The sequence below is a fragment of the Suncus etruscus genome, chromosome 6 (assembly GCF_024139225.1).
Source record: "Suncus etruscus isolate mSunEtr1 chromosome 6, mSunEtr1.pri.cur, whole genome shotgun sequence".
Taxonomy (NCBI): Eukaryota; Metazoa; Chordata; class Mammalia; order Eulipotyphla; family Soricidae; genus Suncus; species Suncus etruscus.
The window spans coordinates 39,687,236-39,700,202 of NC_064853.1; the positions used below are offsets into that span (position 1 = coordinate 39,687,236).

A 12,967-nucleotide genomic window follows, 5' to 3' on the forward strand; every position below is an offset into this window, starting at 1 on the left:
TTTTGCAACCACACTTGCACTTTCCATAAATTAAATAATGATTCTAAATATTTTTTTAAAATTTTAGTATAATTTATATAGATTCTTGCAGAGTATTTGCCTTCCTCCAGATGTTCTGTTTTAATTTTTTTGGTTTGCTTCGAGGTTACATCTCCAGTGCTCAATGACTACTCTAGATTTGGTAGTGAGGGAATCATATAGAGTCAAGGACCAAACCTAGGACTCATGTATGCACCTTCTCTTTGACCTATCTCCACATCTATGTTACTTAACTTTAACCAAGATTAACTAGCTGAGTCTGAATTTCTTGGGTACACATGAGTTGATGGAAAGAAAAGTATTATAAAAATATCGTGGACATGGGGCCGGAGAGATAGCATGGAGGTAAGGCGTTTGCCTTGTGTACAGAAGATCGTGATTCAAATCCCAGCATCCCATATGGTTCCCGGAGCCTACCAGGAGTGATTTCTGAGCTTAGAGTCAGGAGTAACCCCTGAGTGCAGCTGGGTGTGACACAAAAAACAAATAAACAAAAACAAATAAACAAAAATATCGTGGACAGTGGAAAAGTCAAGTTTAGCCCAATGATTTTTTTAGGGAAGAACCATAGAATAAACCTTTCAGTATTGGCAATAACAAGACTTCATTCCAAAGGTTTTTGTTGTTGTTAGGAACCATTAGAATGCTAGATTATTGGGAAAGATGAGCTTCCTTTTTATGACAAAAAATATGAGAATGGGGCCGGGCGGTGGCGCTGGAGGTAAGGTGCCTGCCTTGCCTGCGCTAACCTAGGACGGACTGCGGTTCGATTCCCCGGCGTCCCATATGGTCCCCCAAGAAGCCAGGAGCAACTTCTGAGCGTATAGCCAGGAGTAACTCCTGAGCCTCACAGGGTGTGGCCCAAAAACCAAAAAAAAAAAAAAAAATATGAGAATGGATGGACAATGGATGGAAAGGATGGAATATTTTTTTTTCTTTTTGGGCCACACCCTATGATGCTCAGGGGTTATTCCTGACTATGCGCTCAGAAGTCGATCCTGTTTCAGGACACTTGGGATCAAACTGAGGTCCATCCTGGATCGGCTGTGTGTAAGGCAATTGCCCTGCCACTGTGCTATCACTCTGGCCCCAAAATGAAATTTTTTAAGGGAATGTTAAAAATGATCTTTGGGTATAGAAAATTGAAATTTTGGGGCCAGTGAGATAGCATGGAGGTAAGGCGTTTGCCTTCCATGCAGAAGGATGGTGGTTTAAATCCTGGCATCCCATATGGTCCCCTGTGCCTGTCAAGGGCAATTTCTGAGCGTGGAGCCAGGAGTAACCCCTGAGCACTACCGGGTGTGACCCAACCTCCCCCCCCACAAAAAAAGAAAAGAAAATTTTAATTTTAATTTCTTTAGGAAATTTATAAAACACGAGGTTTTGGAGGTTCTGGGTTAAACACAGGCAACTAGTCTTGAATAGTAGCTGAGGCCTCCTGGGTAAATGCTTAAAACATATACATGACTAGAAAGAGTTGGTTCTTTTTCTTTCCTGGGTAGAATTGCCTTATTGGCTTGGCTGGTGGGTCTCTGAAAAGAGGTCATTTGGTCTAACTGGCCCCTGGCTTGTTCTCAGTTTTGTTTCCAGAATGTGAAGTTCATGGAATTGCATATAGAAACTTTTGTAATTCATAATGGACAAGTCCCCTGTCAATTTGAATTCATCAACAAGCCTGATGAAGACTCATACTGTAAGGAGTGGTTGAATGCCAATCCCAGCAGAGGCTTCCTCCTGCCAGGTACATCCTCTGCCTCTAGGTCCCTGGTGGCCAGTTTGGAGAATATCTCACCCTGTTTGCCCTTTTACTAAACAAGCTGGTGTTTTTTTTTCTGTTTGCTTGAAGCTTTCTGGAAGCCCTCTGGTTTAACCACCCATAATATATATAAGATTGTGAGGAGCATAAGATTAGAAGTATTCTGTTATGTGTTCCATCATTTCATGGAAAAAACACAAGCTTGCTGTGAAGCAGATGCTGCTGTTTGGTTTTTTTTCTTTTTCTTTTTTTTTTTTTTTGGTTTTTCAGGCCACACCCATTTGATGCTCAGGGGTTACTCCTGGCTAAGCGCTCAGAAATTGCCCCTGGCTTGGAGGGGATCAACCGGGTCGCAATCTTTCCTTGGCTAGCACTTGCAAGGCAGACACACCTTACCTCTAGCGCCACCTCCCTGGCCCAGATGCTGCTGTTAATGGAACTATTTACACTAGCTGCCTCACTACAGTCAACTCCCAATTATTAGCTCTTGTGGGGAAGATTCGGGAAAGTAATCCAGACTTTTTGCTTGTTTGGTTTTATTTTTGGATCATACTGGGTAGTGCTTAGGGGTTACTCCTGGCTCTGCACCCAGGAATCACTCCTGATTGTGGTCAGGGAACCACAGTTCCCTGGGTTGCTGGGGATCAAACCTGGGTTGGCCACTGCAAGGCAAGGGCCCTACCTGTTGTACTATATCATCAACCACTAATCCAATCTTTTTTTTTTTTTTTTTTTGGTTTTTGGTTTTTGGGTCACACCCGGCCGCACTCAGGGGTTACTCTTGGATCCACACTCAGAAATTGCTCCTGGCAGGCTTGGGGCACCATATGGGATGCCTGGATTAGAATCACTGTTCTTTTGCATGCGAGGCAAACGCCTCACCTTCGTGCTATATCTAGTTCTGGAATGTCCCACCCATTTTCTCCTAACTTCTTTTTACTCTGCCTTGAGTTATGTGACAGAGGGATTAAACCCGTTTTGTGGATCATTCACAAGCTGGTAATTGCACAATATTTTCTATTAGATCAGATATCTTTATCCTACTTAAGGCAATTTCTTTGATCTATGCCTTCCCCTTCTATTATAACTTCTAGCTTGAACTGTGCTACTTAATACTTGAATTCTATAGTACCTGCCTATTTATATTTGCTTAAACATATTTTTGCTTTTTGCTATGCCCAATTAGTTCAGAAATTCCTTGTGTTTCTTGTGTACTGGCAGGCACATAATTATTGATCTCCTATCTCTTCTCCCTTTATATCTAATGCTCGTTCCTACTATTATCTTTCCCCTTTCTTTTTTTTTGTTTCACTTGTTTTGGGGGACCACATCTGTGGTTTTCAGATGTTACTCCTGGCTCTGCACTCAGAAATCACTCCTGGTGGGCTTGGTGGATGCCAGTTAACAAATCTCAAGTGAGCCATGTGCAAGGCAAATTACTACTCTAGCTCTGGCACGTCCTTCCCCCTTTCTTTTTTCAGTTTTTTGTTTTTGGGTCACACCTAGTGATGGTCCACACTTACTTCTGGCTCTGCATTCAGGAGTTACTCCTGGCAGTGCCTAGAGGGGACTATATGGGATGCCGGGAATTGAACCTAAGTATACTGCATGCAAGGCAAAAAGCTCTCCCCCACCATATTATCAATCCAGTCCCTCCCCTTGCCCCTTGACCTTCCACTACAACATTCCTTTTTAAATTTTTCTCCAGATTCTGACGTTGAGATTGTCTTGGAACTTTTTGTAAATAAGACTACAGCTACACAGCTCAACTCAGGTGAAGATAAGATTGAGGACATTCTGGTTTTGCACTTGGATCGGGGGAAGGATTACTTTTTGTCTGTGACTGGGAACTACCTGCCCAGTTGTTTTGGATCACCCATTCATTCATTATGTTACATGAAGAAGCCAATCTTGCACTTGCCCCTCGAAACTATTCGAGAACTGGTAAGTTACTTACTGCAGGAAGCATCTTAAACTTCTCCACAGCCAAGCCAGTCAAATAAGATACTCACTTCTGTTCCGTCTTCCCTGGGACCTGTGAATTCTTTAGCCACTCCAGAATTTGCATATTATAACAATCAGGACTTTCTGTGTTTTCAACCACCTGGAAGTTTCACTGTTTCTTTTTTTTTTTTTAATGTTTTGGGGTCACACCTAGTGGTGCACTCCTGGATGGCTCAGGGGACTATATGGTTGCTGTAAATTGAACCAGGTCAGACATGTGCAAGGCAAATGCCCTACCTGCTATACTATCTCTTCAGCACTGGTCTCATAATTTGAGGAGGGGGTTTGGCCCACACTCGAAAGTACAGTGCTTAGGGGTTACTACTGACTCTGCAGTCAGGAATTATTCCTGGTGATGTGCAGGGGACCATATGGGATGCAGGGAAATCAAACCTGGGACAGTCACTTGTGAGACAAATGCCTTACCCACTGTACTATCTCTCCAGCCCTTAAGCTATTTTTTAAATTTAGGGATCTTGGGGCCGGAGCAGTGGTGCAAGCGGTAGGGCGTTTGCCTTGCATATGGCTAACCTAGGACGGACTGCAGTTCAATCCCCCAGCGTCCCATATGGTCTCTCAAGCTAGGAGCGATTTCTGAGTGCATAGCCAGGAGTAACCCCTAAGCATCAAGGGGTGTGGCCCAAAAAGCCAAAAAAATTTTTTTTTCATAGATCTTGTGTCTTTTTTTGGGGGGAGCCACACCTGGAAGTGCTCAAGGGTTATTCCTGCCCTGGGCTCTATGCTCAGAAATTGCTCCTGGCAGGCTTAGAGGATGCTGGGGATTAAACCCAGGTCTGTACCTAGTCATCCACATACAAGGCTGTGTTTACCGCTGTGCTATCACTCCAGCTCCAAGATGTTGGGTCTTTAAAGAGCATACCTGGGTTTATAACTGGCAATACATACACACACACAATTAGTGACTCTTCAACTTTATCCTTTTCATATATTACTGAATGAAAATAGAGGCCCAATAAGGAGAGTGAGTTTTTATAAGTAAGTGAAAACTGAACCTGAAACTAGCACTCGGGTTCAGAACCAAACTGGCCCTGGTTTTGACAGTAAAGTGCTATAGACAGGATTATTTTTCTAAGACCATATCTATTTCTCTTGCTTGAAACTGCTCATAATAACCTCATAATAATAGTAACCTCATAATAACCTCATCCCAATTTTCAGACATTGCCATTGTACCTTGATTGTGTCCCTATCATCTTGGCCACAGGGGAATTGAAATACTTTTCTTATTCCATGGTTTGCAAGCCTGGCAGAAGTTTCATTGGCAGGCCTTTCACCATGTTTTTTAATTTCTATTCAGACTCTGATGCCACTTCAGACTGAAGATGTTGGGAACCTTTCAAACAAACCCCTGGAAATCCCTAAGGAGCTCTGGCTAATGATTGATTACCTATACCAGAATGCCATGGAGCAGGTAAGTGAATGATTAAGGAACCAGACCTGAGGGAACCTGCCCAAAGCTGTTGTTCCTGCAGGGCGTGGCTGAGGGCAGGGGGAGGCTTGCTCTTACATAAGATATTGCTGACCCCATGTGAAGTGAAGTGAATAATTGTCTTGTACAATCCCCTGGCCTCTGGGTCCCCTAGCAAGAAAACCTATTGATTAGACTCCCAGGGGTCTCAAACTCAATCTACCTGGGGGCCGCAGGAGGCAAAGTCGGGGTGATCCTTGAGTGCAAAGTCAGTCAGTAGTAAGCCTTGAACATTGGGGGTGTTACCCAAACAAGTAAAATAAAACAAAACAAAAAAAGATTCCTCTAGGGCAGGGCCACAAAATGTTGTAAGGAGGGCCCATGGGCCACGAGTTTGAGCCTTCTTATCATGTCAGCCCACTCTCCTCAGGAACTCTACCAAACTTCTGGAAGAGAAGAGACCAGCCAGTTACAGCAGGAATACAGATAGAGTATTAACCATAACTGAGTCAGAAGGTTTGGCTTCTAGGATGACTTGGGCCAGTTTGATTGAACCAGACAGATGTTTCACAGACTCACTTATACAGGCCCCAGGGAGATCATTACACCTACATCTACCACCATTTTACCACTTTGAAATAACATGTAGTCTTACGATAAAACCTTTTTACCCTGTTACATTCATATTCATTGGGTGTGTACCAAACACTCTTAAAAGTTAAAGAAATTGGGGCCGGGCGGTGGCGCTAGAGGTAAGGTGCCTGCCTTGCCTGCGCTAGCCTTGGACGGACTGTGGTTCGATCCCCCAGTGTCCCATATGGTCCCCCTAGCCAGGAGCGACTTCTGAGCGCAGAGCCAGGAGTAACCCCTGAGCGTCACCGGGTGTGGCCCAAAAACCAAAAAAAAAAAAAAAAGTTAAAGAAATTACATAGTTGGAGTTCCAGAGCTGAGGATGAAGCAGAGTTGGGATTTGAATCCAGGTAACTGGACTGTGGAAGTTACCTTCTTAAATACTGTTATTTTGTTTTCTTTTGTTGTTATTATTGTTGTTGTTATTGTCCCTGTGGCATTTGCTCCTTCTAAATATAAAATAGAAGAAATATGTATTACATTGGTATGAATGTAGTCATGCAGTACTATGTCATTATATAAAACGACTTAAAGTATCCCAGGACTAATAGAAATACCTTTACTGGGGAAGCAGGAGTGATAGCACAGCCTTGCACACAGCTGGCCTAGGATAGACCTGGGTTTGATCCCTGGTGACCCATATGGACCCTCAAGCCAAGAGCGATTTCTGAGCCCAAAGCCAAGAGTAACCCCCTGATTGTCACCGGGTGTGGGCCCCCCCCCCAAAAAAAAAAGAAATATCTTTAGTGGGACCAGAGAGATAGCATAGTGGTAGGATTTTTGCCTTGCACACAGCCGACACAGGACGAACTTGGGTTGGATAACCAGCATTCCATATGGTCCCCCAAGTCTGCCAGGAGTGATTTCTGAGTGCAGAGACAGAAGTAACCCGAGTGCCACTGAGTTTGGCTCAAAGACCAAAGAAAGAAAAAAAGAAGAGAAAAAAGAAATATTTTTACTGACATAGTATTGATTTCACAAAGACTGGGATGCCTTTTTTAAGTTTTTCTATCATAGTTTTTTTTTGGGAAAAATTGGATACTCCTAGCTTTGCCCTCAGGTGTCATCAGTCCTGGCCAGAAGAGGGAGCCACAGGGAAAACACCATAATATATTTTCTTGAAGTTCTCTTTTTTCTTTCTTTTAAAAAACATTTATTTCGAGCCATACTCTCTGCACTGCTCTAGTGTGGTTGGTGCTGGGAGTCACTGTTAGCCATTCAAGCTATCTCTGTGCCCCTCAGATTTTCTTTGGTTAATCCTTTTGTTTGTTTTTGTGGGGGGCATACCCGGTGGTGTTCAGGGATCACTCCTGGCAGGCTTGGGAGGGGCAGGGAACATTTGGGGTTCTGGGTATTGAACTCCAGTTGGTCACATTCAAGGCAGGCACCCTACATGCTGTATTACCTCTCTGGTCCATAATCCTTTTTTTGGGGATTATTGAGAGTTTACTCCTGGCTCTGGGCTTAGTTGTCACTCCTGGTGAGATTCTGAAGACCATATGGGTACTGAAGATCAAACTAGAGTCAGTCTTGAGAAAGGCAAATGCCCTACCCAATAAACTATTGCTCTTACCCTGGTATCTTTTGGGAGTGGGGTGGGGTGGGGAAATGGCCACACCTATTGATGTTCAGGGCTTGCTTCTGGCTCTGAAATCAGGAATCATTTCTGGCAGGGCTCAGGGGACAATATGGAGTATTAGGGATTGAACCCAAGTCAGGCACATACCAGGCAAGTGCCTTACCTACTATACTATATCTCTAGCCCTTGGTTAGTCCTATTATCCACTATAAGAAACATAACTCCCTTTAAAGTTTCCCTTATGTTGAAGTGTAATGTGCCCTATTTTGTGATAGAGGTCTTATCACCATAAAGACCTATTGCATGTCTGTCTGGGAAGTCTACAAGATGAATTACCTCACAGGTCTAAATCAGATTGTCTATCTGTGTGATTCATAGGCCTCATTACCCTGTTTCTTTTGGCACTTAGTTGATTATATTTCTAGGTCAGGAAACGACTGATTTTTTTGAGATACTATCTTATTCTGACTTTCTTCTCTTTTGCAGGAAGATCTGTTTCAGCAGCCTGGCATAAGGCCACATTTTGAGACTATCAGGGACTATCTGGATTCTGGAAAGGATGACAAACTCAATAGTATCCTTCATTTGTATGTATACATATATATACACACACACAAATATGTATGTATATATATATATATATATGTTGGTGTTGGTGGTGGGAATGTGCCATATAGAGGAAGAGAGAGAAGGAAAGGGATGGAGTATATTCTAAGAGATGAGAAAAGGGAAACAATATATATTTGAGAGGATTTCAGGCCACACCTGGCAATTCTTAGGGTCTATTCCTAGCTCAATGCTCCAGGGTTCATCCTGTGATGTTCAAGGGACCATACAATACCCAGTATTGAACCCAGGCCTCTTGCATGCAATACATGCACTCCAATCCAAAGACATAATTTGCTCGGTTTTGGTTTTGGTTTTTGGGCCACAACCAGTGATATTAGTGCTTACTCCTGCCTCTGTGCTCAAAGATCACTACTGTGGCATTGGAAGACCCTGTTGGGTTTCAGGCATTAAACCTAGGTTGGCTGCATGCAATGCAAGGCAGTAACTGCTGTACTATATAGCTCAGACTCTTTTGTTTGTTTGCTTTGAGCCACTCCCAGCAGTGCTCAAGTCTAACTCCTGACTCAGGGTTCACTCCTAGCGATGCTTGAGGGACCATATGGGGTGCCAGGTATCAAACTTGGTTTTGGTACATGCAAACCAAGTTCCTTACCTGTCTGTCGTACTATCTCCAATCCAAAGAATAATATGTTAAGGCTCAAAATCTAATATTGTGACCTCGGTTCGATCCCCCGGCGTCCCATATGGTCCACCCAAGCCAGGGGCGATTTCTGAGCACATAGCCAGGAGTAACCCCTGAGCGTCAAACGGGTGTGGCCCAAAAACCAAAAAAAAAAAAAAAAAAAAAAAAAAAAAAAAAAGACTGTATAATTTGAGCTGATCCCAATTCAGTCTCCAGCACCACATGTGTTCTTCTCCTTAGTACAGGACCAGGAATGAGATCTGAGTACCATTGGATGTAACCTCATAACAACTACAACAACAAAAGATTTTACAACTTTAAGCAACCAGGGTAGCAGGGACTTAGGAGGACCCTGTGCAATTGAGCCTGGCCTTGTGCAAATGTCATGTTGGCATCCCAGCTCTGAGCAGATATCCTGACTGAGCAGGCAGCATTTTGGGATTTTTCCTAATTCTGGGCAACATTATTACCTGTTCCTTAACACCGGGCCAAAAGCAATTACCAATCATTCCGTAGCCGAAGCCTTGCTGCTTTTCCTGGAGAGTCTGCCAGAGCCCGTCATCTGTTACAGTGCCTACTATAACTGCTTGGAATGTTCGGGCAACTACACAGCAAGCAAACAGGTGAGAGGAAATGTATAACAGCTAAGTCTACATGTCTTGGGTCTGAGGTGGCCTGTGGAAGTAAAGTGGACCCAGAGCCTCAAGTACAGTATCTTGGAAACCCAACTTTACTTCTTCTCAAACCTGTTCTTCTTCCCCTGTTCTTTTTTCTTTTAATGCATCACCCTTAATTCCAGTGACTCAAAATCCTGAGTCATAGCTGACTCCTCCTCCTGTCCTCTCCCACATGCCCAAACCCTTGATCTGGCATCCATCTACTTTCTTCCATTCTTATGCCACTTACTTTGCTTCCAGGTTTTATGTTCAGCTCTCTCTCTCTCTCTCTCTCTCTCTCTCTCTCTCTCTCTCTCTCTCTCTCTCTCCTCTCTCTCCTCTCTCTCTCTCTCTCTCTCTCTCCTCTCTCTCTCTCTCTCTCTCTCTCTCTCTCTCTCTCTCTCTCTCTCTCTCAGGTGGCGCTAGGGTAAGGTGTCTGCCTTGCAAGCGCTAGCCAAGGAAGGACCGCAGTTTGATCCCCCGGCATCCCATATGGTCCCCCCAAGCCAGGGGCGATTTCTGAGCACTTAGCCAGGAGTAACTCCTGAGCATCAAACAGGTGTGGCCTGAAAACAAAAACAAAAGAACAACAAAAAAGAAATCACTCCTGGCAGGCTCATGGGACCATATGGGATGCTGAGATTTGAACCACCATCTGTCCTGGATTGGCTGTGTGCAAGGCAAATGCCTTACCACCGTGCTATCTCTCTGGCCCTTGATGACTTAAAAAAAAAAAGACTTTTTATTCTCCAGTGGCTCACACATATAGTTGTTGTTCATGGCATAATCATCTAGGAAACATCCCATATGGGATGCCAGGAGCAGTTTCTGAGCATAGAGCCAGGAGTAACCCCTGAGCGCTGCCGGGTGTGACCCAAAAACTTAAAAAAAATAATATATTTTATGCAAATTTGTCTACTGATTCAGATATGCAGATAGCTGGAATGCCAATTGAATTCTAGTCTGATCAATCCTTCCACCTTAGTGCCTGTTAGAATGGCTGTACTCCTGACAAGACCTTTGTTTTCCCTTCAAAACTCTATTGTTTTGGGAGGGGCCACACCTGGCGGTGCTCAGGAGTTACTCCTGGCTCTGCACTCAGAGTTGCTCCTGGCAGGCTTGGGGAACTATATGGGATGCCAGGATTCTAACTGGGGTCCATCCTGTGTTGGCCACGTGCAAGGCAAATACCTTACCTCTGTGCAATCACTCTGCCCTCCTCAAAACTCTTTATCTCACTATTCTTTCTGTTTTCCTTCTCTTGCCTTAAAAAAATGCTTTATTTTGTACTGAATACCCTCCTCCTCTGTTGCAAATTAAATCATGTTTTATATTAAAGAGCCAGTGTTGGGAGCTGGAATGATAGCACAGCACGTAGGGAGTTTGCCTTGTTCGAGATCCACCCAGGTTTGATTCCAGGCATCTCATATGGTCTCGCAAGCACTGCCAGGAATAACGCCTGAATTTTTCTGGGTGTGGCCCATAAGCAAACAACAACAATAAAGCCAGAGGATTAATGCTGTGGTTAAGGTGTTTGCCTTACATATGACTGTCCCTGGTTTTATTCCCAGTATAGCTGTAGTCCTCCCAAGCCTCACCCAGGGAAATGCCTGAACACAGAGCCAGGAGTAAGCCCTAAACCACTCTAAATGAGGGTATCCCTCCTAAGACCTAACTAAAATGTCTTATTTTCTCTTAAGTCTGCTGAGAAAACATAGAAATTTGGATTTTTGTTTTTGGGCGGTGCTCAGGGGTCACTCTTGGCTGTCTGCTCAGAAATAGCTCCTGGCAGGCACGGGGGACCATATGGGACACCGGGATTCGAACCAACCACCTTTGGTCCTGGATCGGCTGCTTGCAAGGCAAATGCCACTGTGCTATCTCTCCGGGCCCCGAAATTTGGCTTTTTTTGGAAAGGGAGACGTGTTTTGAGAGAGTGGGGGGATTTGGACATATCCAGTAGTGTTTGGGGGCCATATGTATGCAGGGGATTAAACCAGGGTTTGTCATATACAAGGTACGTACCTAAGCCCCTGTATTATTTCTTTGGCCCCAGAGGTTTGATTTCTGAATTGCTGTAGTGCTTAACCAGAGCTTCTCTTTTGGCACTCTTGCCAGGTCTACATGATCAGGATTTCTCTGCAGTCTTTTCCTGTTTGTTTGTTTTGTTTTTGGGTCACAACTGGCACCGCTCAGGGGTCACTTCTGGCTCTACACTCAGAAATCGCTCCTGGCAGGCTCGGGAGACCATATAGGTGCTGGGATTTGAACCACCATCCTTCTGCATGCAAGGCAAATGCCTTACCTCCATGCTATCTCTCTGGCCCCTTTCTCTGCGGTCTTAGTCAACTATTTGGATTATGTCCTCACTTCCTGGATGGTAGCAGGCCTTTGACACATGTGTGTGAACAAAAAGACAAATTTCTAATTCTTCCTCTTTCTTTCAGGTAATTTCTACTCTTCCCGAAGTCCACAGAAATGTTTTCAACTATTTGATGTCATTTTTGCAAGAACTGTTGAGAAATTCAACAAAAAACCATTTGGATGAAAATATTCTTGGTAAGTAGTCGAGTGCTTGGCAAGCGTCTCTTCAAATCCCAAGCTTAGCACAGAGTAATATGCTGGAGGACAGTCTTAAATCCACTGCAATAGAACAAACATCTGAAGCTCTGGGCAACATTTACCCTTCGATAGTTTTTAAGTAGAAAATATTGTTGTGGATCACCCTTCCCCCATCCCTGACAGCTAAAGAAGGGTGCTACTTTTGCTGAGTCATTCTGTTTTGTTTTTTTTTTTTTTTTATGCAGCTAGCTTATTTGGCAGCTTACTGCTTCGAAACCCCGCTGGTCACCAAAGGCTTGATATTGCAGAGAAGAAGAAGGCACAAGAATTTATTCACCAGTACCTCTGCAACTCTTCCTGAACCCCTCTCACCCCTCTAGTGGACTTGCAGCTGTCAGTTACCAGTCTCTCCTGTTCCAGTTCAAGGGCTTCCTTCAGAGGATATGAGGCCTCTTAGAAGCAAGACTAGCAACTGGAGATTCTTGACTCCCTCTTTATAGCTGTCATTCATTGCTACTGTGAGCTGTGAAGACACAGGAAGCCCACCAGAATAAAACTGACATTCAGTGTTCAACTTTACTTATTTAACATGGATAAGTTGCTCTCTCTTTTTAATTTAAAATAATATTGAAATAACTACTTTTTTATTCTCCCCAATCTGTCTCTGGTTAGTAAGAACCTATCTAGTCTCGACTGAGCTTCCCACCAGATAATTGAATGAACTTAGGAGTCCTGAAGGGATAATGAATTGGACAGTAAGAATGCAAATGTAAGGTATTGGATAAATGTCACAGTACCACTCCCCACCCTGAAACTCCCTGAGGTTTGAGGACATGTATGTAGGCAGACTCATTTCCTATTCCCTGGGACTCAACAGCTCTGGACTAGCCACTCAACTTGTCCCTTGAAAGCAATATAGTGGCTTGAAAATGAAAGCATTGAAGAAAAATCATGTTCTGTTGAAACGAGTGGGATTTCCAGGGCCAACAAATCCTCCAAGCTGTATATTATGTATCCCTCTTTCTTATGTATGATATATTTTAATGATAAATGTATTTTT

The 12,967-nt window shown here is 43.7% G+C and overlaps 1 protein-coding gene across 1 annotated transcript in view; it reads left to right on the forward strand.

Moving 5' to 3' along the window:
- INPP5B (inositol polyphosphate-5-phosphatase B) overlaps positions 1 to 12,967 on the forward strand; it is a 78,808-nt gene extending 65,841 nt beyond the window's left edge. Inside the window, exons 18-24 of the mRNA XM_049774676.1 lie at positions 1,618 to 1,780; positions 3,504 to 3,739; positions 5,118 to 5,231; positions 7,924 to 8,011; positions 9,185 to 9,312; positions 11,793 to 11,904; positions 12,153 to 12,967. Of these exons, the coding sequence (XP_049630633.1) occupies positions 1,618 to 1,780; positions 3,504 to 3,739; positions 5,118 to 5,231; positions 7,924 to 8,011; positions 9,185 to 9,312; positions 11,793 to 11,904; positions 12,153 to 12,268 (957 nt within the window). The 3' untranslated portion in view covers positions 12,269 to 12,967. The remainder of the gene's footprint in view (positions 1 to 1,617; positions 1,781 to 3,503; positions 3,740 to 5,117; positions 5,232 to 7,923; positions 8,012 to 9,184; positions 9,313 to 11,792; positions 11,905 to 12,152) is intronic.